The sequence below is a fragment of the Hippoglossus stenolepis genome, chromosome 18, assembly GCF_022539355.2.
Source record: "Hippoglossus stenolepis isolate QCI-W04-F060 chromosome 18, HSTE1.2, whole genome shotgun sequence".
NCBI lineage: Eukaryota > Metazoa > Chordata > Actinopteri > Pleuronectiformes > Pleuronectidae > Hippoglossus > Hippoglossus stenolepis.
Window position 1 is genome coordinate 8,331,684 of NC_061500.1, and position 25,349 is coordinate 8,357,032.

At 41.2% G+C, this 25,349-nt stretch overlaps 2 protein-coding genes across 2 annotated transcripts; both read right to left on the reverse strand.

The window, feature by feature from the left end:
- Positions 1 to 9,398: 9,398 nt before the first annotated feature.
- nt5c2l1 (5'-nucleotidase, cytosolic II, like 1) lies at positions 9,399 to 16,082 on the reverse strand. The gene is made up of 18 exons (XM_035141736.1): positions 15,885 to 16,082; positions 14,736 to 14,809; positions 14,467 to 14,584; positions 14,033 to 14,128; positions 12,848 to 12,939; positions 12,568 to 12,625; positions 12,340 to 12,433; positions 12,200 to 12,253; positions 12,031 to 12,114; positions 11,909 to 11,944; positions 11,722 to 11,829; positions 11,567 to 11,633; positions 11,071 to 11,241; positions 10,923 to 10,974; positions 10,329 to 10,389; positions 10,002 to 10,178; positions 9,827 to 9,914; positions 9,399 to 9,749 (listed from the first exon to the last, which is right to left on the reverse strand). The coding sequence occupies exons 1-17, from the start codon at positions 15,974 to 15,976 to the stop codon at positions 9,828 to 9,830; spliced, it is 1,521 nt and encodes a 506-aa protein (XP_034997627.1). The 5' UTR covers positions 15,977 to 16,082; the 3' UTR covers positions 9,399 to 9,749; position 9,827.
- Positions 16,083 to 17,190: 1,108 nt separating this feature from the next.
- On the reverse strand, positions 17,191 to 21,516 carry slc2a11l (solute carrier family 2 member 11, like). Its single transcript, XM_035185108.2, has 12 exons — positions 21,493 to 21,516; positions 21,084 to 21,182; positions 20,448 to 20,608; positions 20,189 to 20,313; positions 19,869 to 19,998; positions 19,289 to 19,437; positions 18,994 to 19,181; positions 18,252 to 18,362; positions 17,909 to 18,010; positions 17,727 to 17,802; positions 17,487 to 17,614; positions 17,191 to 17,403 (listed from the first exon to the last, which is right to left on the reverse strand). Exons 1-12 carry the CDS (start codon positions 21,514 to 21,516, stop codon positions 17,191 to 17,193), a joined length of 1,506 nt encoding a protein of 501 aa, XP_035040999.1.
- Between the last annotated feature and the right edge of the window lie 3,833 nt (positions 21,517 to 25,349).

Genomic DNA, 25,349 nt, shown 5'->3' on the forward strand with positions numbered 1-25,349 from the left:
TTAAAGCCACAAAAACATATGAACAAACAAACGTTTCTACAAATCAATTATTCACATTAAACATGAGATATGTTGTCTCATGTGTTCTGTTCAAAGTGGAATGATTTTACCAAACGTGTGATCGAGAAAGGAAAAGTGATTATAGAAATATTAGACCTGTAAAACCTTTAAAATACTTTTTAATCTCCACCTAAACATTTAGACAGTTAATCTCAGCAGATTGTGATTGTTTTTACGACATGAGATCAGATTTCAGTTCTTTAAATAAATCCAACATCATCTCTGAATCATTTCATTTATTTAAACGCTCCCTGAAATTGTTGTATCTCAGAAAAGAATCTCATCTAATGTGGCAAACAGCTGCAGCTTTTTTATTTTCACACAGTATTAACATCTCATTCTACTTTTTAACACAAATAATCATGATCAGTGTCTTGAAATGTGTATGATTTGTATTTTCAGACTAATTAAATGACTTCATCTTTTAGGCTTTTAGGCATGAGTTGCCTTTCTGTCTGTTAGTGGAATAGGAAAGTGAGTAAAAGAAAAGTATCAGCAGCAAGTTATTAAATCATTATTTTAATTTTATGATTTGATCAATAACTAAATGTCTCATGTTCCCTTTCAGGGGGTGAACTTTGATTCGGGTTGGTAAACTTTGACGGGACCCTGGGAGTCCTGGGTTTGAGGAGAGCCCAGAGGCAGAGGGCACATCCCTGCTGCTGCTGCAGACCTGCACCGGATCCATCATGCCTGCCCCGCCTTACATCAAACATTTTTTGCCGACTGGCTGCACAATCAGATCCCTTCTGAGTGGGCTGGGGTCGGGTGGGTGTGTGGGGAGTAAAAAGTGGGCCCTCTCCCACTGGATAATGCCATTATTTCAGCTCCTCTGGCCAGGAATGCCAAATTTCACAGCCCGCTACTCCTCTCTGTGCGTCAATCAAAGCTTCGCAAGGGGCCGTGGCGCCCACATGGGTCCGCCTCCAGCGCTGTGTGAGTCGGATCCCTCACAAACTATAACATACAATACAACATATTCTTCATACTCACTCACACCGGCAGCTTTTTACAGTCGCTTATCTTCATTCATGAACTTTATTTGTGTTTTAAATTCAATTCGCCTTTGATGTGACAATCAAAGGCTAAAATGTATGTCTGTGTGTCCATATTCACATCGAAATCCCTTATTTTTAATCGATCAATATTGTGGACCTGATCCCTGCTGCCTGTGTGAGACGATAAGCCGGGCTTAGTCCATATTTGAACTAATGAACAGCATTACTCTCCCTCCAGAGGCCAATTAAAGGCTCATTATAACTTCCTTTGTTGCCGCACAAAGCCTTTTTTGCGCTCAAAAAGTAAATACAATAATTAGTGATCAAGTATCCAGATACAGTGCGCGGAGGCTATGAGAAATTTGTGAATGGGAGTCAAATCATCAGGTATTCGTTGCGCGCTGTGACGCTCCTCAGCACGCAGCCAATCCCGAGCGCGCTGGGAATGTCGAACACGCCGAAACCAAACCAATGGCTCATCATATAGCAAAGACTAGCGCAGGAAGAGGCCAATCAGTGGGAGGCATGCAAACGAGGAATTTGCTCCGGCAGGCTCTGAATGTCAAGTAGTCAAAGATGGAGTCCGGATCTGCGAGGCCGTGTGCTTGTGCGTGGAAGACTTGGCGATTTTTTCCCGACTCCCGCAGCTCCGCGCATTCGGTCGCCCCTCGCCCGCAGCTTTTTTCTCAGGGACGACGCCGCGACTCCTCGACGCGGCGGAGCGTGAAGTGCGGTTTGTGGAGAGGGTTGCTTTTCTTTGTTTTATGGACAACTTTTTTTTCCTCCTTCTCCCTCTCTCTCTCTCTTGCTCTCCCTCTCTTTGCCTATAACGGATTGTCCCTCCCTTGGCCAGATACTATTCATGATTTTGGAGGAGGGGGTGGAGGAGGAGGAGAAGGAGGTGGTGGTGGAGGAGGAGGAGGAGGGTGGGGGTGTCCACTGTGAGTTGTAGCCGATTTCTTGTTTTTTCCCGTTTTCTCTCCATTTCTTCTTTTGCGCAAATTGTCAGGAAGCTCGGCGCAAACTTGGGAGTTGCAAAGGTCGAGGTGTGAGGATTGTGCGTGTATTTACGACACTTGAGGGGAAGGAGAGGGAAACGAAAAAACCACGCAGCAGCGGCGGCGGCGGTGGGGAGAGCTGATTGAATCCTGCGCGCTGCTGCGCATCTGGACGCTCGCTCCAAAAACTTAACCCAGGACGCGATTCGGACGCAGAATTAAAAACGCGTCCTGCCTCCTCGTCGCGTTGCCGTCGTGTAGTGTAAACGGGCTCTCCCGACATTTCCCCCGTGCGTGTGTGCAGCCTATAGGCGGTTGTGCAATCTAACAAGTCGTCAGTGTTGTAGCGAAGGGGGCTTGTGAGCTGGCAGAGCGGATCCACCGCTTCAGACGCGAAGGAGGCGTATAGGCCGCTGTCTGAGATGTGTGTGGCGGAGGAACCGTAGAGCTTTTACACGAACAGGTAAAAACCAAACGACGAGGAAACACCTTCATGTGCTTTAAGGGTCGGTGTGATCGAGCATGAGGACGCCACACGGTGTCCTCGAGGCTCCCAGCGCCCTCTCTCCCTCTCATGCTATAGTTTCTATACGTTGTGTAACCACGCGTTGTGTGTGTGCTAAGTTGCAGGGACCCACTCTGCGTGTTTGAATGCGGCTGCTGCACTTTATTCCTTCGTAATTTCACCCTAAACCGTAATAGCAACTTTTCTCTAAAGTTTTTTTTATGGTTTTCCACGAAAGAAGAAGCCAGTTAATTTCTTATCTTGCGTTGATTCTCAGCGACCATCTGCACCCATGAGGACAGAGTGAAAACTGGAATTATTCAAAGGAAAATGTATTTGATAGTTATATTTAAAGAGGGGTGACGCCTGTAGTGGAGTGGGAGCTTTAGGAGTGTGTCTCCCCCCTTCTCTTGTCTCCAACCTCCCATTTCTCCCCCAAAATTAGAATGCATGTCATTCACAGGAGAGAAAAGTATGGGCCCACATGCTGGGAAATTCCCCTTCTCCCAGGGTGAGAGAAACCAATGCTGTTTAATTTGGGAAGCTCGTTTTGACTCATTACATTGAAAAAAGCTGCATTGTTAAAACTGTTAACTCTGTAATTACACTGAACCAAAAGTATTTCTCCTCCTAATGTGTGATTTTTGTGCAGAGAAGAAACTCCAGAGAAGAAATGTCAGCAGTTTGAAACCCTTTCCCTGCTTTTTATTGTTTTGTGATGCAGCTTAACTGCTTTTTAAAATCTGGTTTTAATGTATTTATGGTAAAAAAAATTTAAGTATTTTTTTTTTTAATGAGATAAAAGGTGGATAGTTGAGTCAGTATCTGCAGTGGATGCTGCTGGTGTCCATGTTGTTGTCCACTGCCCTTTTTCTGTTGCACTACTGGACATTGAAATGAGCAGTGCAATATTAAAAGGGCATTGGCTGATGAAACACAGACCCACACCTCCCTTTACTGCCTTAACTCTAAACCTACACATGCAGCTGTAAATGTGATTGTGTGTTTGAGAAACTAAAATTCTTCGTGTCCGAGAAAACAACCAAATCATCCCCTGTGCTTTATTTTGAAGGTGGAAAGATGCAGAATGTATCATCATTTGTCCCACATTTAACAGCCATTATCACTATTACACAAAACGAACCATCTAAATTCAAATTTCAGCACAATCTGAACATTTCAGCATTATTCTGTTCTGTTTTATTTTCATCTTTTTTAAAGAACAGCCGTCCAGGCAAACAGCATTGTTGCTTATTTAAATGAAATTGGAGTTTGGCAGTGAAGAATGGCTGTCCCCATGTCCACGTGCTGACACATGCTGAGGTCAGCTGCTTTGACAATGTTGCACTACTGTACCATCCATTCTAGCAGTGCAATAGTATTGTCATAGCATTTGGCCTCAGCTCACACTAAACTGGTGCTAAAGAGCTCGTCTCAAATGAATTTGTGTGAAAAGAAGGTGAGAAAGTGATGAACGTAGCAGGTGGTGGTGGTGCAGGGAAAAAAATCTCTTCAACTGTTTAAACCCAAATGTAGAATGACATAAGCACATGTGACGTAAAATAAAAATTAACAAGTAGCAGTAAAGTGATTTATGTTGAAGAGTAAGTTATTATGAAGGAAATAAATTATATGAAGTGGTTTCCAAAGCTTTAATGTAGATATATATTTTTTTGCTCTCATTATGAGATGGGACCTGGATTAGAAGTTGCCATTTACCCAACTTTTAGTTTACGTCACAGCTCGTGCATGAATACTAATAATCTATAAATAAAGATCATAAAAGCCAATAGGTGAGATTTTAATGGTAAACACAATTATAATCCTGATGCCTCCAAATACCTTTAATTTATCTCAATCTGACTTTTTCCAAATTTTTACGCTGAACACATTTCTCTGTTAAATCCACAGTTTTTCCCCTCATAAAGTTGACTCTTGTGTGTTTGTCTTCACCTGTATGTTGTGTTGTTGTCACACCAAACACTGTGACCGTGTGTATCGGTGATGGTTAAATAAGCAGATGGGGGGAAGGAGGGTGGGTGAGTAGGGGTTGATGTGGGTTTTGAGCATCCTCGGTGGTAGCAGGTCGATGGGGGAGGGAGGTTTGGGAGGGAGGAATGTAGGGAGCAAGGCCCTCTCTTTCTCTCTCTTCCTCCCCCCCACCCCTCGTTTTTTTTTTCTCCTTCTCTTCCTTTCTTTCTGTGTTGAGATTAGGTGTCACTGCTCCTGTGTGTGTGTGTGTGCGTGTGTGTGCGCCTCGTGTTTGAACCCTGAAGTAAGAGAGTAAAGAGGTTTGTTTGTTTTGATGACTGTCGGCAGACCCTCTCGGGGTGGAAATGTTTAACCACAGTCCAGTTGCTGTTACAAGCTGCTGCAGAAGGACACGAGTAATTATTAAAAAGCAGAGAGGAAGCACACGTCCGGGGCACAGATTACACACTGCAGTGTTTTAAAAACAGATTGTCCAGCCCGTGTATGAAAAACCAGTTTGTAATGTCAAAAAGAGACGGTGTTGGATTTTGCTTAAAAGTGACTCAGGTGTGAAAGTGTGTTTAGTGGTCGCCCTGTGAAAGGAAAGCAAAAGGAGACCTCAGTCACTTGACTGTGTGAAATTCTCCCGGAGTAAAGAACGTGACTTGTTTAGGCTTGCTTGCAATGCTTGCTGGGAAATCCTGGAATGTGTGGAATGGGGGACGGTGGTGCTTCTGCAGTTATCTGACTGCATAGAGGCAGCAAGTATCCTGCACTGAAACCCAACATGTCAGAGCAGCTTTGAATGTAAATGAGAGAAGCCACAGTGCAGAATAAACTGCCTAGAATTAAAAGATAATGACATCTGCTTTTCACCACACACATAAAACAGAACCTTCTCAAAACCGCCGTTGTGTAAAACTACTGTTTATTTTCCTCTCCCCTCTTGTTTGAGTCTGCTGTTCAGGAGTGGTTTTCATCCCACTGCTGCCAATTCATTTATTCAACATCATTTAAATCACTATTAAATATTTAGCAGGAAATAAATGTGAATGTATATCTTTATTTGTTTTAGTCACTTGTGTGGTTTTTGTCTCGGTCACCTTCTCTCTGAATAAAGACGATTTAAATTCATGTTTTGAGTTGTTGCGTTTTTCTTGGGGAAAAAAATATTTTAAAAGCTAAATATGATTAAAAGAAATCATGTGAGAGGTTATCAGATGTGGTTGCAGACTTCAAATAGCCAGTCTGACACCTTTTTATATCTGACTGACTGTATTAAAGAGAAAAAGAATAAATACCTTTCTCTCTAAATGAAATGTTTATGAAACTCTTGTACTGAAATCTCAGACCTGGTAATGGTCCCGTTTGCTTGCTAATGAAAAGAGTGTAAAAATAAATCAACAGTGTAAATATGACTTGTTGGTGAGTTTTTAATAATTTTATGATAACAGTTTTCACACAGTAAAAAACTGATGTATTTTTCTAACCGCAATCAAGTACATTTTTTAAAGTATTGTAACCCCACAATTTGAAGCAAAACCTTGTTCAAACACACTTCATTGTAAAATATTATGCTTAGATGGGCCTGTTTTATGTTTGCTAACATATATAATAATAAAACAAATGTAGTGTAGTGATGTTTAATGTTTAAATTACTGGAAAAAGCTGAAACTTACGATGTAAAGGGAAATTTACACTTTGAGTTGCTTAAAGTTTGGGGTGTGAAAATCTATTGGTTTCAAATTTGCACAGCAAAAATGTAAATAATATAAACAAGGTTGAAAATCCAAATTTGGTGTTGAAGGCCTCAGCAAAGATATTTAACAAGATATGAAACTGCACAGAAAACAACTGATTTAAAGGTGTGGAACCTCTGATTGTGTCTGATACTCTGATGTTCACAGGATTATTAAAGGTGTCATTAGGTCCCTTGTTATTTTAAGGTAAACAGATATTCCTGCAGTGTCATGAGGGTGAAACTGGAAACAACAGCACAGAGAAACTGATACTTTTCACACCTCGGCTGTACAGGTGCGTGGTGACGAGGAGCCGGCTCTCGTGTCACGGTGCGGTGCAGTGCAGTGTACATTGTGTTGTGGGGATGGGTGGAGGGTGTCACAGAGCGAGTGTGACAAGGTGTGCATGTGTGTGTTTGTCCTGACAACGGTGTGAATCTAAGATTTAACTCCCACTGGAGACACAGACCAAGAAGAACAAAGAAAGAAATAACAGTTTTTATACTGAGGGCTGAAGTCATGGCTGAGGCTTAATTTTCACTCAGAGATTTTTTTGAAGCACGATTAACTGCACATGCATGAGTGTGAGATATGTATTTAACATCATTTCTTACAGTTTGTCACAACCATTTATTCAGTTAATAGATAAATCCAGATAATAACGTTCATGCATACAGATCAGTCTGGTGTCACACTCATCAGTCAGCTTTTTAAATCAAGAGTCGACCACACGACAGGAGAATTAAAAATCTGGCTTCAGTTTCATATCTCTCACATAGACATTCATTAATAACATGACACATAAATGAAAGTTTATGTCAAGATCATTGTGTAGAAAAGCTGATGGGGATTATTTATATGTGTCTTAAAACGTAAGAGATGAGGTTAGTTTCTGTGCACAAGGACAAAACGTATTGGTTTAAACAGTGGATTAAAAAGCAGCCAGGACAGTTGAACACTGAGGATTTGTTCAGGTGAGAAAATAAAACACAACTAATTGAGTAGAAAAGAAAAAAGAAACAGAAAAACAATGAATTCAGGTGACAGGCAGACAATGACAAGGGAAATCCAAATAAACCGAAATAGCTCTCATTCAGGAAATGAAATCATCTGGGGAACGCATGTGTGTGTTTGTGTGTGTGTGTGTGTGTGTGTGTGTGTGTGTGTGTGCGTACAAGGAGGAGGAGGTGCCAATAAAATGCAGTGGGTGTTTCCTAATTTGGACTTCCTCTCAAGTTTTATTTGAAAGAGCAGTACTGTGCAGAAGCAAGTGTCTTAAAATCCAAACTGAAAGAAAATAATTAAGTTGGACCATGAATTAGTTCTTTAACATTTGCATGAATCACATAAACACGTCATTGAATTATCTGAAATGTTATTTTTAAAAGCAGTTGTTGGAAGCTTCTCAGCAAACGCACAAATGTCACATTTCACATGAATAAAATGATGCTTCTATTTTCTTTAAGCTAAACTTTCTCTTTCTCTCTTTGTCAACTTCTTCCTGATCCCTGAAGATTTCCTCTTCGTCTCCTCCTCCTCTTCTTCACCTGTGAAGATTTTCTACAGAGTTTAATACATGTGACGGAAAAGTGTGATTCTCGTCACACCTCAGCCCTGCAAGGACAATGTGTATTTCCTGTACAAAGATAAAACACAACTTATAGATAAACGCAAGTGAGTGCTGATATCATAGTGTGTGTGTGGGTGTGTGTGGGTGTGTGAGTGTGTAGAGAGAGAGAGAGAGAGAGAGAGAGAGAGAGAGAGAGAGAGAGAGACACATTCCTCTGAGCTATCTCTTGATAAAGCCTCAGTCTTGTGGGAGCAGGATTGTCTGATCCACAGACAGAACAAGGGGCAAATACACAGTGTGTGAACTACAACAATTCACAGGTTTGTGTGTGTTTCCGTGTGTGTGTGCGAGTGCATACCAGGGTTCACGTGTTAGAAGCAGCACAAATATCACATCTGGGTTATTTCACTGCTTTTGTTGATGAGTGAAGACACTAGTTTAGTCCCCTGACACCAGGAGTCGCTTCAAGGAGCAAAATTAGATTTAAAGAAATACAAAAACACGCACTGGTGTAAATCCTGTCAGAGACGAGCTGCTGTATTTACGGTGTTTTACTGTCCCCATGACGATTCATGGGAGATTTGATCTTTTTTGCAGTGAATAAAAATAATCTTGACGCTTTTAGTCATTTCACACACTTGGATGCAGAGGTGATTCGCTGCCATCCAGTGGACAACCGATGTAATGGCAACTGAAACCTTAAAGGCATAGTTCACACAAAAGAGTGAAACAAAATTCTCCAACTTGCCTCTGGCACCTTCCAGTTCTTGTTTCTCTGATTTTGTGAACCCAGGTTGGAGAGGTGTGGATTTTTGTGTTCACATTCATTTTCAGTGTGACAGTGGTCAGCATTTGCCTCACAGCAAGACAGTTTGTGGTTTGAATATTGGCCCTGCTGGGGTCTTTCTGTGAGGAGTTTGCTTGTTCTCCCTGTGTCTGTGTGGGGTTTCTCCAGATATTCCAAAGACATACAGAATGGAGTTAGGTTAATTGTCTGTAGGTGTGAATATGAGTTATTGTTTGTCTCTGTACATCGGGCCTGTGATACGCTGGTGACCTGACCCCACCTCTAACCCAATGTCAACTGGGATTGGCTCCAGCTTGTCCCGACCCTCAAAGGATTAGCGATATAGAAAAAGGATATATAAAACGTGGTCTTTTAAAGGTTCAGTTTGTAGAATCTAGTGACATCTAGTGGTGAAGTTGCATGTGGCAGCTGAATACCCCCTCACCTCCCTCTCCCCTTCCAGACATGAAAGAGAACCTGTGGTAGCCGTCAGTTGTCATAAAAACTCAAAAGGTGTTTAGTTTGTCCAGGTTGGGCTACTGTAAATAACATGGCAGCCTCCGTAGAGAGGACCCACTCCTGATGTAAATATAAAGTATTTAATTATAAAGGCCCATTCTAGGATTTGTAGAATTTAGATGAAACACACCAAGGAAAACATATTATTTTCTATTCAATTTCTGCCAATAGATCCCTTTTACCTAAATCTTACACACTGGACCTTTAATATCAGCTGAGATCCTCTAACAACATATGCACCTTAGTAAGAGTTCTTGTCCTTCAATGAAGATTTATTGGAATAATTTAACAGAAGTTACTCAAACAACAAATACGTCACTTCTTAAACATCACATCAAAAGTTCACAAAAAATAAGTCATCACTCTTATATACAATAACCCTGTAAAATAAAATCTCATCACAGCTTCGTTTATGGTAAATGTTGCACAGGAATGTATTTCATGTCCAGTGGGTGGAGCAGTAGGTGAGTTGTTTGTTAAAGGAGACGCATCGTAGCTGCAACAAACTCCTCGTGCAAAAGTCAGCTTCAAAAATGGGGACTGTGACATGTCGAAGGTCATTTGAAGATTTCTGTAGAAAGTTCTTCTGTCTCATCTCAGTCCTACAAGAGAGGAACATGTTAATGTTTGCAAACAAAAGTCAGTAAAGAAGAGGTAAAATGCTACAATCAATACTAACCTCAGGTTTTGACAATGTTTTTGGTGACGGCAGAGAGGTCTGATGAAGCAAATTCGGCCGAGTTTTGACTTGCTACCTCGTGGGGCATCTGAAACAGTGAGAGTGAGGGATGAAGAACGACCGACGTGACCACGATGAGCTGTAGATTTATTAACTGTGCAGAGAGGTGACTGACCAGGACAGGAGGAGCCAGGAAGAGGTAATTGAAGGGGTAGTGCAGCAGGTTGATGAAGGAGGATGAGTAAAGATCTGCGTAACGCATCAGCTGGCTGGCGAACAGCGTCTGTCGGGAGCCGCTGCGCAGGAGGCTGCCCATCTGACCGTAGGACATGTCCATCCTGTAGGTCAACACCTGAGAGCATGAAGAAGAAACAGCAGAAACATCAGAAACCTCTTGGCAACAGAAGTTAAAATAAAAACACTGCAGTACTTATTATATCCAGTGTAAAGCCTTGTGTATGACTACAGCTTAAAAAATGAAATGATGAAATGTGGAGCTCACCTTCATTCGTGTCTGAATGGCACTGATGTCGGGACACTCTCGACTGCCGCTGTCCAGGTGTCTTCAAAACCACAAACACAGCGAATTAGCAACTTGCGAGTTTGTGTCACGCAACAGTGTCGAAATATAAAATGTTCAACAGTTGTTAGTTTTCACTGAATGCTAAATAATATTTTTTTCCCATTTTAAAGGTTATATATGTGATGTAAAGATGTAAACATGGGTGGACGTGCTGATTTGAGCCCCCTCTCGTGTATCCAAGTTTACTTCATTTACCTGTGCTGTTTAGGGGCCACGCTCATTGGGCCTTCACACACCTTGCTGAGAACATGAGGGTGTGGCCGACTAAGCCTGAGACGCTGGTGCTAGTGCGACATCTAGTGGCAACGAATATCTCGTAACCCTAAATATTTGAGAGATTTTTACCATCCTCACAAATATTGTAGAGGCCAAATTGATTGATTTATTGACAATTTAGATATGAACTACTGATGATGAATAAGTTATTTGTTAACTTATCAACTCATCATTGATCAAACCGAGTGTTTACTTCGGGCTTATCAGCATTTTAAAATGTAAGATACATAAACTCACTTGTAAAGTTCAGCTAAGAAGACGTTGAGACGTTTCAGCTCCTCAAACAGATCTGACAAACAAACAAAAACAACCCCAGCAAACTTTACAACTCTGAACCACGCTAAAGAGATCACGATGACACAACATCAACGTCGTTTATTCTCACTTTTCTTCTCCTCCCACACATGCAGCTCCTTTGAGAGCTCTGGCACAACCAGGAAGGTTTTCCAGCCCTGACGCTTCTTAGATTTGAGGATGTCGCCAAAGATGTGATCTCCAACATAGAGAATGTTTTTACCTTTGACGTCCAGCAGATCACACACAATGTCCGAGGATCCTGCACCCGAGAAATACATGTAAGGCCTTTCTGTTCTTCCATGCATCATATTATTTATCTAGTCTTGTGAAGAGTAGGCTTGAACTTTTAAGTGTTTAATTAAGAATAAGCTTACTTTCCAATCCCCACACTTAAATTACACCCAAACCTCAATAATAGACCTGTAGGAGTCAAACCTTCTGCCTGGTGATCAAAATAGGCCAAATTTCATTTGCCAATAAGGTTTAAATACTCAAAACTGAGCAGAGGCAGCAAAGATGAAGTAGGAGTTCTTTGTTGCTGCTTCTAATCCTCTGAAAACAAACGTCTAAACTCTGAATCTCACCTCCAGAGTAGACGGTGCCGTGCTGGAGGTCGCCTGTGTACGTCCCGATCCGAAGCTTTCCTGTGTTCTGCGTTAGAAATACAACACATTATCAGAAGCTGCCGTCGGTCACTACTAACATTAGTATGTAAATCTGCAGTGAGACTCTTTGGTACCGTGTCCACTTGTCTCAGCACTGTCCCCTCAGCGAAGAACAGAGGTTTTCTGGTGTCCACGACCACGAGGTCGAAGAAGGAGCGCCAGGACTTTTTCGGATTTCCAGTCTAGTTTGAAAAATGATGTTAAACTCACATAAACATTATATTTTCCAAAGAATTCAAATCTAAATTAAGATCTCCTTACCTTGATAGTATTATCAAGCAAGTATTTCATAATGGCCTTGATGAAAAAAGAAAAAAGAAAAGGTCAGAATAACTTTGTTTACCTTTAATTTCCGTTTATTTATCAGTTTGTGTATTCCTCACCTCAGTGTAGCCGTAGTCACTGTTGGTGGCAAGAAAAACCTTGGCTACTTCTTTAATCCGAGACAAGAGAACACAAATATTTGGCTGAAAAAAAAATGAATTGAAAACTTCAGCCATTTGTTTTCAAAATAAAACACATTTTGGTGCGTAACGTTGGCAGTTTACTCACATCTTTGATTACGTACTTCTCCAAATTCTTGATAGTCCGATCTTTCAGGATTCCCTATGCAGCACACAGATTTTACATTTAGAATATTGACAAATTAGGACCCACATCTGCTGTATGTCTTATGTGTTGCGTTGATTCACCGTTTCATGAATGAAGTCCATGGCGTCTCGAACGTCCTGGAACATGCTTCTGTAGGACATGAACAAGTCTCCGTGCTGGTAACCTTTCAAGAGGCTGCGGGAGATTTAACAGCAGAGAAAGAGGGGTGGGAGGTTAAATAACAATTAGTTCATCAGCTTATTTATTGTAGTCCAAATCTGAGAGGTAACCGAAGAAGAAAGAAACCTCAGGGGGACGATAAAACTCACTTTGTGTATCTGGTGCATCTGGTGAAGAAGTCGGCAAGGCAGGCGTAGATATACGTCTCTGCACGGCACAAAAAAAGAAAACACCAGCCAATCACATGACAGATTCAGGTTTACCTACTTTTGTTTTTTCAGTTAGTTTAAAATTCTAGCAAACAAAATATTAATTTAATAGTGTAAAAATAATTCTGAGGACCTAAGGCAAAAAATTACACTGAAAAATAAACATTTCTGATTCTATTGGAAATAATATACAATAAATAAAAATTCATAAAAAACAAACCTGACAGATTGAAGAGTGTGTTGAGGATGTAAAAGCGATCGGTGTCATCTCTCTGAATGAATTTGTTGGGGTAGTACTTGTGAATGTCTTCTCTGTGGAACACACACACACATTATACAATCTGACATTTGAACACACACAAAATCCAACACACTCAAATGGTAAAAATCTTGTGATTATCTATTAAAAACATAACTGAGAAACACTTATGTGTATCTGCAGCTGATATCAGTGGGGTGTGTGCTTGTCTGCGTATGTGTCTGCGTATGTGCGTGGGTGTGTGGGTGTGTGTGTCTGCGTATGTGTAACCAGCAGAAAACGAGTGTAATCACCCTCAGACAGCTCCTCTCTGACCGTCACACTGCCTGCGGCTGTTTGTGCTTCGCTTCTCATTAAATAACTAACTGGCTGAGTCAGATTTCAATTAAACTGTAGGTGGATCATTTTTTAATCAAATTATATAATTACCACTTTTTTATAGATAATTCCAAGCTACATTTACAGAATACATTTTTGTTTCAGTAATAAAAGTCTCCAAACTGATAAATGAGTTTATATTTCAGTCAGTATATCTAACTTTTCTGAATAAAATTTGATTAAACACATGGAGGTCGTGGAGGTTGAGGAATCAGTAAGAATATATATCAATAATAAAAGTACTCAGTATGTAGAATGCTACATTGTTATATTTTATTTAACAAACATATTAACTGCTTCATTAACTGTTGAGTAGAAAGAAGGAATATAGATTTATACATGCACCTTAAATACATATTTGATCTCATCCAACTGAAATAAAGACTTTTACTCTCTCACTCACAGGGCAGCTGTTAACATCTGCGAGTCCGACGAATGTTGCATCTGAGAGCTTGAAGTTTTACTCAAGTAAAAGTAGCAACACCGTGGGGTAAAAATACTCCATTACAACTAAAAGTAAAATTAATAGTACATAAATATTATCAGCACATTATACATTAAGTATAAAAGTTAAAGTTCTCATGCAGAAAACTGTCTATTAAACTATTTGATTGTTATTTCTGCTGCATTAACACATGCAAACGTTTTAATGTCATATCTGTCTTCAATGGAGCTGATTGTAAGAGTTTTATAAACTGAAGGGAGTTTTTTACAGTTTATTGATTCAACAGTATTTGTACTGTATTCTCAAAAAAAGTTTAACTTTACCCCTTAAGGAAGCAGAAGCCGTGACTGCAAACTAAAATATTCCCGTTGGAGTCCACCTTCAGGAGGTTCCCATACATGGTGTCGATCACCAAACCGCTAAAGATGGAGGAGAAAAGAGGGAGGAGGAGAACGAGTAATTCACTAATTCTTGTTTTCTACTTATTTCATTCCATGTTCTGGCTTTATCCTTGAATTTAGAAACAAAATCATTGTTGTATTGTTGATTACATCACTAGTAAGATATAATAACATGCCTTTCACAAATTGTGTTCCCTTGGCAACAAATACAGGCAAAATGAAAGATAAGGTATACACACAAAACCTATAAAATATCTTTTTACTTCACTGAGCATCAGTTTGACTTGTATTTTGTATTTACATTGACTTAATTGAGATTTTGAGCTTCAGGTAAAGAGGAGGAGTTAAGAACTGACCGTGTGGGGAAGCTGGGGTCGTATGTGTAACGTAGGAGCTCATGAGGATATCCAATAGACACCATTCTGTCTCTTATCAGCTCAAAGCCCAGGCTCTCGTAGTCAGGGGACTTGTAAACTTGAAATAAATACAAACGCACACACAGTGTCAACATTTACAAAAATCCGGAGAATCTTGAGTGGCCTGTTCATGAGAGAATCCAGAATAAATTCAGCACGTTAGAGGTCAGTCTACGGCCGCAACACGGCGACCTTTTAACTTCACGTACCGGCCAGCGTGTAGTCCATGTCGAAGCCGTAGCATTTGATGTTTTCCAGCGTCAGACTTCTGTTGACGAACACCCTGCGATCAAACAACACAAGAAGCACAGCTGAAGTCTGCGGCCACATGACCAGGAGAACGTGGCGTGGCCCGAGGAGAAGAGGAGGAGAAGAGGAGACCTCAGACGTGTGGATTTTGGGGTTTAGTGGACAATCCAACCATGTCCGAGGTGGAATTGTGTGAATGTGGTTTGTTGAGATGCACCATGTTGCAGCGCCTCTGTGCTTATGTTTGCACTAATCCTACCAGAGGCTGTTTTCACATAGTATCTGAGTTTTTAAACGACCCAATTCTGTCACAGAAAGTTGTTCAGAAATGAAGGACCTTGCAGACTTCAACTTGAGTTACCTTGTTATAGGGAGTGGAGCAGGGTGGAGGCTGGAGATCTTATCATGGCCCTCGACTATCTCTACCACCAATTAAAGTCTGAGCATCATAAAAACCCGAAAGATGTGTGATATGTTTTTGACTCACTGGCGTGTTCGGTGGTGCAACAGAACATGGTTTCCTGTGTCACCCACTCCCGTCATGCTCCTCTTTATCAGTGACACCCTGACAGAGACGGAGAGGCCTATATCTGCAGCAGGTCCCGGGCCGGCCGGGCCCCCGTCTCAACACTCCCTGACAGTTCATCCATATAGGGTTGCTGTAAATAATTTACCTGCGAGCTCTTGTTTATGTCAGCGCGTTGCTGATGAGCAGATTTTCCTCCTGAGATCAATCTAGCAAATAAAAGCTGGCGAGGAGTGTGAGTGAAGCTGAGGCTGGGAGCGGGGGAGACGGGTTTCAGTATCTACTGGTTTAAATATTCATTCGATAGGGTTTAAACCTGCAGAGGATAGAAGCAGGTGAGGAGAGACTGATGGAGATTATTAACGTTGTGTAAATTGTAATTGTGGCATCAGATAAAATACTGCATGACTAATATCTTTAATAATGTAGGAATAAGCCATTTATTGACCAGGAAGACATAAGGAGGCTGGATTTTAATATAACCACACAAATTATTATCCCAGCTTTCCCCTGACAGGATGCTCAGTTCCTCTCAGTTCCTCAGTTGCATGTGTGATATTAGACCAGAAATAAATCAACTCACTTTTGGTCAAAGCCTCTCTCCACCCTGGCTTCATCCGGGGAGCTGCTGGGATCAGTCTCCATCGTGTCCATCATGAACAGGGAAGGAAGCATCCTGCTGCAGTGGAGGGATGTTCTCTTTAAACCCTACACTTCACTGGAGGAGGCATTTAAACGAAACACCTGAGTGTTGTTAGCAGTCAGTTTCGTTTTGATGCTGGAACTCCTCCCTGTGACTTTTTAACTCCTCGGTGACGTCAAAGCCAACGTGACAGCCGCATCCAGACCTCTGACCCTGCACGTTTGGGACATAATCGCCTGCACAACTTTCAGCTTTGCGGAGCAGATTGTGTTATCAGAGGCGCGCACATGGGCGGCGGCTGCGTGCCTGCGTAATTGGAAGGACTTTCCCCGTGGTGCACCAGTCCTGCTGTGGCCCGCAGCTCAGCCATGTTCACCAAAACAAGAAGATCTCACACACCTCAAGGATTCACGACTCAGAGTACAACCTCAGAGTTTCACATTCATTTGTCTAGTTTGTTATTGAGGTTGTTGAGTCTGCTCAAACCTGATACAATGAAATATTGTTATTGTGAAGTTGTGTTTGTTATTGTTGTGTTTGTTGTGTTTGTGCTCTGGTTTTATTGTTGTAGCCGTGCTAATGACGTGTCTGATGTCTGTAATAAAAAAACAGCTTTTGTCTCATAATTTGCATTATTTGCATAATATACCTTTACTAATATATATATTAATACAAAAGCAGAAACACTCCTGTCAGAGCTAAATATAGATCCCAGTAGATGAAATGAGCAGCATTTCATTGATGCAGATGCTTTTTACTACTTCACTGTACTGTATGTACTTTAATTTATTATATTTTCTAAGATCAGGATACAGTTGTTCAAATAATGCACTGAAGCAAAAAGCACAATATTCATGTCAGAAGAAATATCAAGTACCTCAGAAAAAGTAAATGTTCACCACACACGTTTCTTGTAGATAAACACGCACGATGCAAAAGTGCCCCCCCCCACCCTCTGCAGCATGTAACTGGTCAGTAGATGTTCTGATGCCTGACGTCAAACACACACACACACACACACACACACACACACACACACACACACACACACACACACACACGCACACCACTGATAATGTCCAGGGCCAAAGCTGAAGCTGCTTTTAACTAAAAGGACAAAGATGAAAAGTCTCTACACCAATGTCCACTTTTCAGAGTATCACTAAAATAGCAACACACACTCTCTTAAACACACATGTAGAAACTCAAGAATGCAATTTAAACTGTGTATGCTTGGTGAATAGGATCAGAATCTGGTCTCGTGTGATTTGAATCCGTTGAGGTCCTGCTCGTTGAATTGTTTCTTTGATTTCCCAGATTTGCAGTGCATCCTATCGAAGTCTGCGGCGATTTCCAACGCTGTCTTGTGCCTGGTCTCGGGGACATTGAACCACACAAACAGGCCACAGACGGTGCAGCAGACCAGGAAGATGAGGAAGCAAAAGTAACCCATATTATCCTGGAGAGGAAAGATGTTGATCTCAATTAACTTCTTCCAGTTAAAAAATATACAAATTTCTGCGAGGAAAAGAATGTGCCTACCACTATGACAGGGAAGAGCATCCCCAGCAGAAACAGGCCTGTCCAGTTGAGAGTGCAGGCGAGGGTGTATGCAGCTGATTTAAATGGCTGGGTGAAGAGTTCCCCTGGAAGAGGAGCTATTATTCCAGCTGAAGGACAAGAACATTAGAGAGATTTATGCAGCTCATTGTTGATTCAAAGAGGAAATACTTAAAAATGAAACCCTTAATAAATAGCTGAGATCTCCAGTGGTAAACGCACATGGTCCACTGGCGAAACAAAAGATGAAGAGGAAAATAAGGAACATGCTGCAGTACGGCATCCAGAAGATGTGAGTCTGAGGGGAAAAGAAAGACATTCATGAGTAATGTCAGTGGCTGTCAGTCGTCATCAACCTCTGCAGAGATAAGCTGCGAACAGCGGCTGATTTAGAGGCGACTCACTTTCAGGAACAGAGTGATGGTGAGGAGAACCAGCGTCGCTGACATCGCCATGTATCCTCTGAGCAGCAGCACTTTCTTCCCGGTGCTCTCAATAATCATGAACTGCAACATCAAACACAATTTCACCAGCCGACCACACGAGGAAGCTATAACTGCACATTGGGACAGGTTGTCACAGAGGAGTCCCATTACAGGAGAACACTGAGAGAGCACAGGAACGGGCCTTCTCATAGGACAATTCCCCTAAATCACCGAAGCATTCATGTCAGGACGTGAGAAGGATATTTCATAGACCATAAAACTAATGTGGGACATGATGTGAGATCAGAGAAATGAGACTCACACAGGCGATGGAGGTGGACACCTCACACAGCCCCGTTCCCAAAGCAGCGTAACGTAACTGCCCTTCTTGAATTCCTGCTTCACGAAAGATATCAAAAGAATAAAAGTAGACCTGGAGAATAGAACACAGAAAGTAAAGATATTTAAGAGCTCAGATGTGCACACGGTGTTTGTTTGGTTTCAGCAAGCAAGGTAGGAGATGTTCTAGTTTTGAAAGTTAATCAGTACGAAGCTCTGGAAACTGACGATGGTCATTTAAAAAAATGTGAAAATGCTAATTCAGTCTGTTTTGTATATCATAACTTCTAAATCGCCCTGCTTGTTTGCGTGTGTGAAGGTTTATTTTTTATGTTTTCTTGATTTCAACCTGATTTTCTTCACAGGATCAAGTGTTTTCCCTTGTTCCTTGAACACATCACTTACAAACCTCAATTTAGCTAATGCTTACAAATGTAAAAATGTAATAAATGTAAGAATCATTTCGACATCTGTAATCAAACACGGATCAACAAGCTCTTTCATGTCCCAACAAAATATATCATTTAACTTAATCAAATATCGTAAATATCAAAAGATACTGTATGTTCAGCCTCAACATTGTTCAGCAAACATTGTTCAACATAAAAGTGATTATTAATTCTTCACGCCACATTTCCTTGAATAGGAGGTCAAATGTCAGACAGTGCAGAGAGATGCTGTAAGTGCACTTTATCATCTACATCTGTATATTACATGTAACTCACGGCATTGATGCCACAGAGCTGCAGTCCAATGAAGGTAATGAGGATGGTGATCAGCTGCCAGCGGACATTTTTGTTCTGAATCAGCTCCATTATTGAGTGGTTGCGGACGCCCTGCATGGCAGCTTTCTCCTTCATCATCTCCTCCACCTCAAAGGTGTAGTCCTTATCGCCCCACAGCCTCTTTAAAGCTGAGGGGGAAAACAAAGATTTAGTTGGTGATAACACGACAAACGTGAAAAAGCTTTTATTTGTAGAAAGGATCCCCCCTGAGGTTAAAAAAGAAGGTTTCTCACACCTTTGTTGTAGGCCTCGTGGTCGCCTCTGTTCAGGAGCAGGAAGCTGGGAGACTCCGGCAGGAAGGGCAGGGTGGCGAGCTGAAGTAACGCAGCGAAACCGTTGAAAGCGAGCAGCCAGGGCCACCTCTGCTCTGTTCCAAGTAACTCGCTGCAAGAGAGACATCAGCTCATGGGCGTTGCTACAGGTACAGGCAAAGCAGGCCAGAGGCCCCGAGCTTTGAGTAGGAATTACATTCTAACATGTTTTTATTTTTATCAACATGCTTTTATTTTTATCTATGCAATACGAATAAAGATTATGTTTATTATTATTAATAGATGTTATAATATTTCACAAAAACTGACATGTCAGCCTCATGGTGGTGCTAGAGGAAAAGTCAGAGAGTTACAGAGGTCTTCTCCATTTATTGATCATCAACTAGAATATCTGAACACATTTTCATAGCAATCTATCATATAGTTAACTGATCTGACCACGGCCTATGAATTGGGAGTCCTCCCTTAACCCACCCATTCATTAGAACCCCTGAGCTGTCATCTGAACTGACCACCACCTGCTCCCATAGCGATCGACCTCACCTGATCCCCAGCAGCTGACCACTGAACTTGCCGAAGGAGATGAAGGTGCCGATGGTCACTCCCACCATCCCTCGCAGCTTCTTGGGGGCGCATTCAACAAGGTACATGGTGTGAGCCGAGAGACTCACTCCTGGATGCGTCCACGAGGGAATCACACATTTTCAGGGGGAGTCAATACGGATCAATAACTGGGTGACAAATGGCTGAGAGAATTTCGAAATATAATAGTCGCAGGTATAAATAGAAATGGATTGTTTGAGAGTGATGGAGAGAAAAAGAAAGAAAGAGATGTAATGGCTTTCTACACAGAGTAGATTTACCTGCATTGATGCCGTAGAGGAATCGTCCCGCCATGATCATCTCAAAGGACATGGCTTTCTGGCTGAAGAGCATCAACAGGGCTCCAGAAATAGCCGTAAAATTGTTGAACAGGAGACATTGTTTTCTGATGGATGAGGAGACAGAGACGTCTGCGTTTGAGCCAAATAAATCAGGAAAACAAAGCTAAAAACTGAATTTTGTTTCTTCTTGGATGTGACATAAGCAAAAGTTGTGTCTTTTCTGCTTGTCAACACTAACCTGCCATACTTCGACATCAACGGACCGGCCACCAGTGACCCCAGTAACCCCCCAATGCAGAAAATGGAGACAGTGAAGGACCAGATGAGAGACACCTGCCACTGCTCCAGCGAGACGCCATATCTCTGCTGACACGTCTTGTTCACCAGCTCCTTTATAAACTGAACAAACCACGAGTGCATTAAATATCACTTTTCTTCAAAAGCAGCATTTATCATGTTTTCTTTCCATCGAGGTGCAATGCAGTTGTGTTTAATGGTCCAGTGTGTGAGAATTAGGTGAAAGGGATCTATTGGCAGAAATTGAATATAAAATAATAGTATTTCAACTAAATTGTACGAATTGTTGTAGAATGGTCCTCTCTATGGAGGCCACCATGTTTTTTACAGTAACCCAGACTGGACAAACTAAACCTTTTGAGTTTTTATGGCAACTGAAGGCTACCACAGGTTCTCTCTCATGTTTGAAAGGGGAGGGGGAGGTGAGGGTTATTCTGCTGCAACATGCACCTTCAACACTAGATGTCACTAGATTCTACACACTGAACCTTTACAACCTTTTACAAAAGAACTTCTTGTATGTCTCTTAATTTGTTGACATTAAATCGTGATTCTTAAAAATAATAGTTCTACTTACAACAGAGGGGGAGGTCAACACAGATACACTGAATCCATACTGGAACGTTCCTCCAATGCCAGTGATAAAAATGGCAGCGATCACCACAGGGCAGTCCAGCTGCCGAGAAGGAGCGTGCGTACAGTATGTTCAGAAATGACAAAGCTTCGTACATTCTTGTTTGATGTAAAACAACAAGTTCTACCTTTCTATTAACACATTGCCCAAAGCTTACACTCGTCAGCGCTGGTGTTAAATTATTCAATGTTGATTCTGCAAGCTGCACTACGGCAATCACTCAGAGCATTTAACTTTAATTAAGTGTATTCCTGCTATTTGTCTACATAATGAAGCGTTCTCCAAACCTGGGCTTTCACACGGTAAACAAATGCAATGTTGAGACCCAAAAATTATTTTAAAGGCGACTTACCAGGAGCGATAAGTATTGTGACATAGCTGGAGTCTGGTCGTTGCGATCTTTGGAGTGTTTTCAAATCACACTTTAAACAGCTGTGACAGACACACAGGAATTATTAACTTTCTGCATAGGCCACATGCAATGAAAGGGCAGAACGCAAACGCAAGGTGCTGACTCATAACATAAAACATTATGTCATTGAGTGTGTATTGGTTCTTCTATCTGTGTGAGGATCAGTTTGACCATATGTTTGACTGGGGTTTAGGTTAGGGTCTGGGTTAGGCATTTGTTTGTGTTGCTTATAGTATATTATGTCACTTAGTGAAAGTGTTTGTGGATCTGTGGATCTGGGATCTGTTCGCTGAGGGATTTTGCCAAATTATGATGAGAAACTTTGGACCGGCTGTACTGAAAGAAAGTTATTTATTGTCATGCAATTTATTTAAAAGCTTGGGAAACCAACGAAACAGTAACTTCATCCTGCTGGAAAACTCAAATTACCAAGACAACGTCCTCCCTCACCCCTTCCTTAAAATCTAACAGCCTTTCACAAGTTAACTGAAACTCTAGGTTTACAGATGAGAAGAATCAGGAGTTTGTCATTTTGCGTAGATCACAACAGGAAGGAGTTGATGAATCGTTCAACATGTATTATAAGCTACGTCTATTATACAAAATGTCAAACTGCTCCTTTAAGATGAATAAATTCCCCTGATAACCTTGGGGAATTTACCATTAGCTAGAAACCTTTGTTGAATTTTGTCCTTGTACCAAGTTGATGCAACCCTGATTCTAATGAGGGTTTCACTGAACTAAAAACAGAAACCTCTTGAGGTTTATTTCTGCATCGAGCAGACTGCACCCTGCCACACGTCACAGAGCTGACCTCCAGCAAGGAGCTGCTGACGGCTGTCCTGCATCGTTCCGCGGGAGGTGGCGGCTTTAAATGACAACACGCCCCACATACTGAGACACTGAGAAACTGAAAGATCTAAAAAGCCAGCAGGGGGAACGTTCCTGCAGGAGATGAAAGTCCTCTCAGGTGCCAGAGGGGCTCTATTTACAGCTCTACGCGAGCAGGGACGACTGACGATGTAACAACAGAAGCATTTATTCTATCATCTGTATCAGTGTGTACAAAACAGCAACCTTTACTCAAATCAAAGCGGCTAATGCTGCACAAACATAAGTGCCCTGTGTTACTGAATGAATCAGTAATCCGTAGACTGTATATAAAGATGTCTCCACTTTCTCATTATTTTTGCCCCATGTAAAGAACTATTAAAAAGTTTAACTTACCGGGAAAATTAACACATCAGTGTGATAAAATGACGTGAACGGGCAACGAGACACTTTGGCTTCACTTTTGGAGCTTTCATATCGTCCATCTTTATATAAAGTCTAGGGAGTAATCTCTGATGTATCCACAAAGGCATCACTGACAAGAAGCCTAAATGATATCATTATGTATCAAAATCATATCGCTATATTGTGAAAATATTGTTAAGTTATACTTCTGAGTGATTAAAGGTAAAATACAACACAATTATCACCAGACAAACAATTATAATCATTGAGGATGAAAACATGACGAAGCAAACAGCTAATTTCAATAGCTCTCTGCTGTAAACACCAGAAGAATTTATTGTGATTAAGAATCAGAGGAAGACCAATTGTGCATCGTCTTTTACTAAGGAGACAATCAATCTTTAATCTGACGGGATATTGAAGACATCCTGGAGAACGAGTGTCACCCTGTTCCTCCAGAGAAAACAAGGGAGGAGGAAGAGAGAAAATTGGGGCACTGCGATAGAGATGCACCTCATTGTGTTTAATGATGGAAAAGTGGCCCCAGATACTGTGTTATGAATTGGAGCTGGTGGGTACACTGAACCTGACAAAGGCAGAGGAGCAGGGTGACTGGTTTACAGCCACTGAGATCAGATAGGAGATAGAAAAGCCTGAAATTGTATCAGAAAAGAGACAAACTAAATCCTATGGCTGTAAAACTGAGATTATAAAAACAGATGAAGTACGTCTGCTAACTGCAGGATGAAATCACACTTCTTACACTGCACATGTTACGAAGGTCAGGGTCTCTTCAGCAACACCAACGCACACCAGCTGTTCAACTGCAAACCAGCTGAACGTTGTGGACTTTATTGCTGGATAGGAGTTATTTTGAGCAGCTGTGAGTCTATTTGTCAGACCGCACACTGTGAGGCGGGTGTGCTCTGCTCTCTAACGCTCTGATTGCAGCTTCAGCCACAAAACAAACAACGCTGTGTGGAAGACACTGAGAGCTGTGAAGATCACTGCATTTAAAGCTAAAGTACACGACACAACTGTAGTAGAAAAATTAACTAAGAATGATTGACAAACTGTTGATGACCTGAAAACTGCCAGACCCTTTTGCCACTTATTTACTCTCCAAAGAACGGAATGTATGTCTGCTTATCTCCTTAGGAAACACATGTAAATCAGTTGTTTGTGTTTAGATTCCTCTCTCTCTCCTGCGCCTACAGAACCAGTCTTAACTGGTTCTGAGAGACAGCCTTAGTCCTCCTATATAAGATGCTTGCATTTGAGTGTCCTGCATCTTCACTCTGAGATCCTTGTGACTCTCTGTGTTGATCCTTTCTGCAGAAAGCCCCTATTAAAATACACGTGGATAACTTTGGTGTTTCCAGCCTCTTGTATTTCCAGATTTCCATCACACAACCAATACTTTTCATGTAAAAAGAGTGAAAGGCTTTGCTGCTACAGTCTGATGGGATTGCAGGGGAACTGGGGCTGTGTGTAACTTTGAGTATGAACCCTGCTCATACTTGGCATCAAAGTGCATTACCAGTAACATGTGAAGTATGAACAAGGCCTGACATCACTGAGTCACTTATTGAGTTTAATGCTCTACCTGTGCTACTGTTACACATTTACTACAGCAGAATACACGCTGAGTCATGAGCAACTTTGCTTTTTGTGCTAATTATAGTAACTGTGGTAAACATTTTGCCTGCTAAACTTAATATTGCCACTTTGACCATGTTAGCATGTTGACTTTAGAAACATCTATGGCTCCCAAAGGATGATCCTTCATGACTTTGGTAACTTCGATGAAAGTTCCTCTCCCCTCACAAGAATATTTGTAAAACTAACAGTAAAACTATTATCCTTTCCTGTATTTTATGTTAACTTATAATTAGCAAATGTTAGCATGCTTATATGCTACTGAAAGATGGTGGATACAATTATGATAAACATGTCTAATAAGCAACAATATGTTACATTATCATTTAGATTTTTTAGAATAAAAGTGACAAAATAACAATAGCAACAACAATACTACTACTACTACTACTACTACTACTACTACTACTACTACTACTACTATTACTACAACTACACTACTACCACTAATATATATTGTTATGATATTTACTACTACTTCCACCACTAACAATAACAATAGTTTTTATTCACATTAAAAGCTTCTCCTGAGCTTCACAACAGCTTGTTTTGACTAATCTGTTGCAAACTTGCAAAATACTGTAAGTGGCTGTGGGTCAGGGGTTAGAGGGGGTTGTCCACTGATTAGAAGGACAGTGGTTTAACCTGTGTTAAGGGTCCTTGGGGCAAGCTACTGTGTGAACAGGGGGGACGTGACTTGTCCTGTAAAGACCTTTGAGTGGTCGAGAAGAGTGGAATAGTGTTATGTAAAATACAGTCCAGTAAAGAATGAAATAAAACCGTTTCAATTTGTCTTTATCACAGTGGCATTTAAAATGTATTTTATCCACAGCAGTGTTCATATCCAACACAGTTTAATAAGATTTTGTAAAGGTTAACAGCACCTGGGAAACTTGCCATTC

Bases quoted from the DNA above. Each gene is read 5' to 3' on its own strand.
- slc2a11l (XM_035185108.2), bottom strand. From the start codon at position 21,516: ATGTCACAATACTTATCGCTCCTG. The intron at 21,183-21,492 runs GTAAGTCGCCTT...CCTTCTCGGCAG, and splicing joins CACAATACTTATCGCTCCTG to CTGGACTGCCCTGTGGTGAT. The intron at 19,438-19,868 runs GTGAGGTCGATC...TCTCTCTTGCAG, and splicing joins GGTCAGCTGCTGGGGATCAG to CGAGTTACTTGGAACAGAGC.
- nt5c2l1 (XM_035141736.1), bottom strand. From the start codon at position 15,976: ATGCTTCCTTCCCTGTTCATGATGGACACGATGGAGACTGATCCCAGC. The intron at 12,115-12,199 runs GTGAGTAAACTG...TTTTTTTTTCAG, and splicing joins AGAAGTACGTAATCAAAGAT to CCAAATATTTGTGTTCTCTT. The intron at 11,242-11,566 runs GTGAGATTCAGA...TCTCGGGTGCAG, and splicing joins CGGCACCGTCTACTCTGGAG to GATCCTCGGACATTGTGTGT.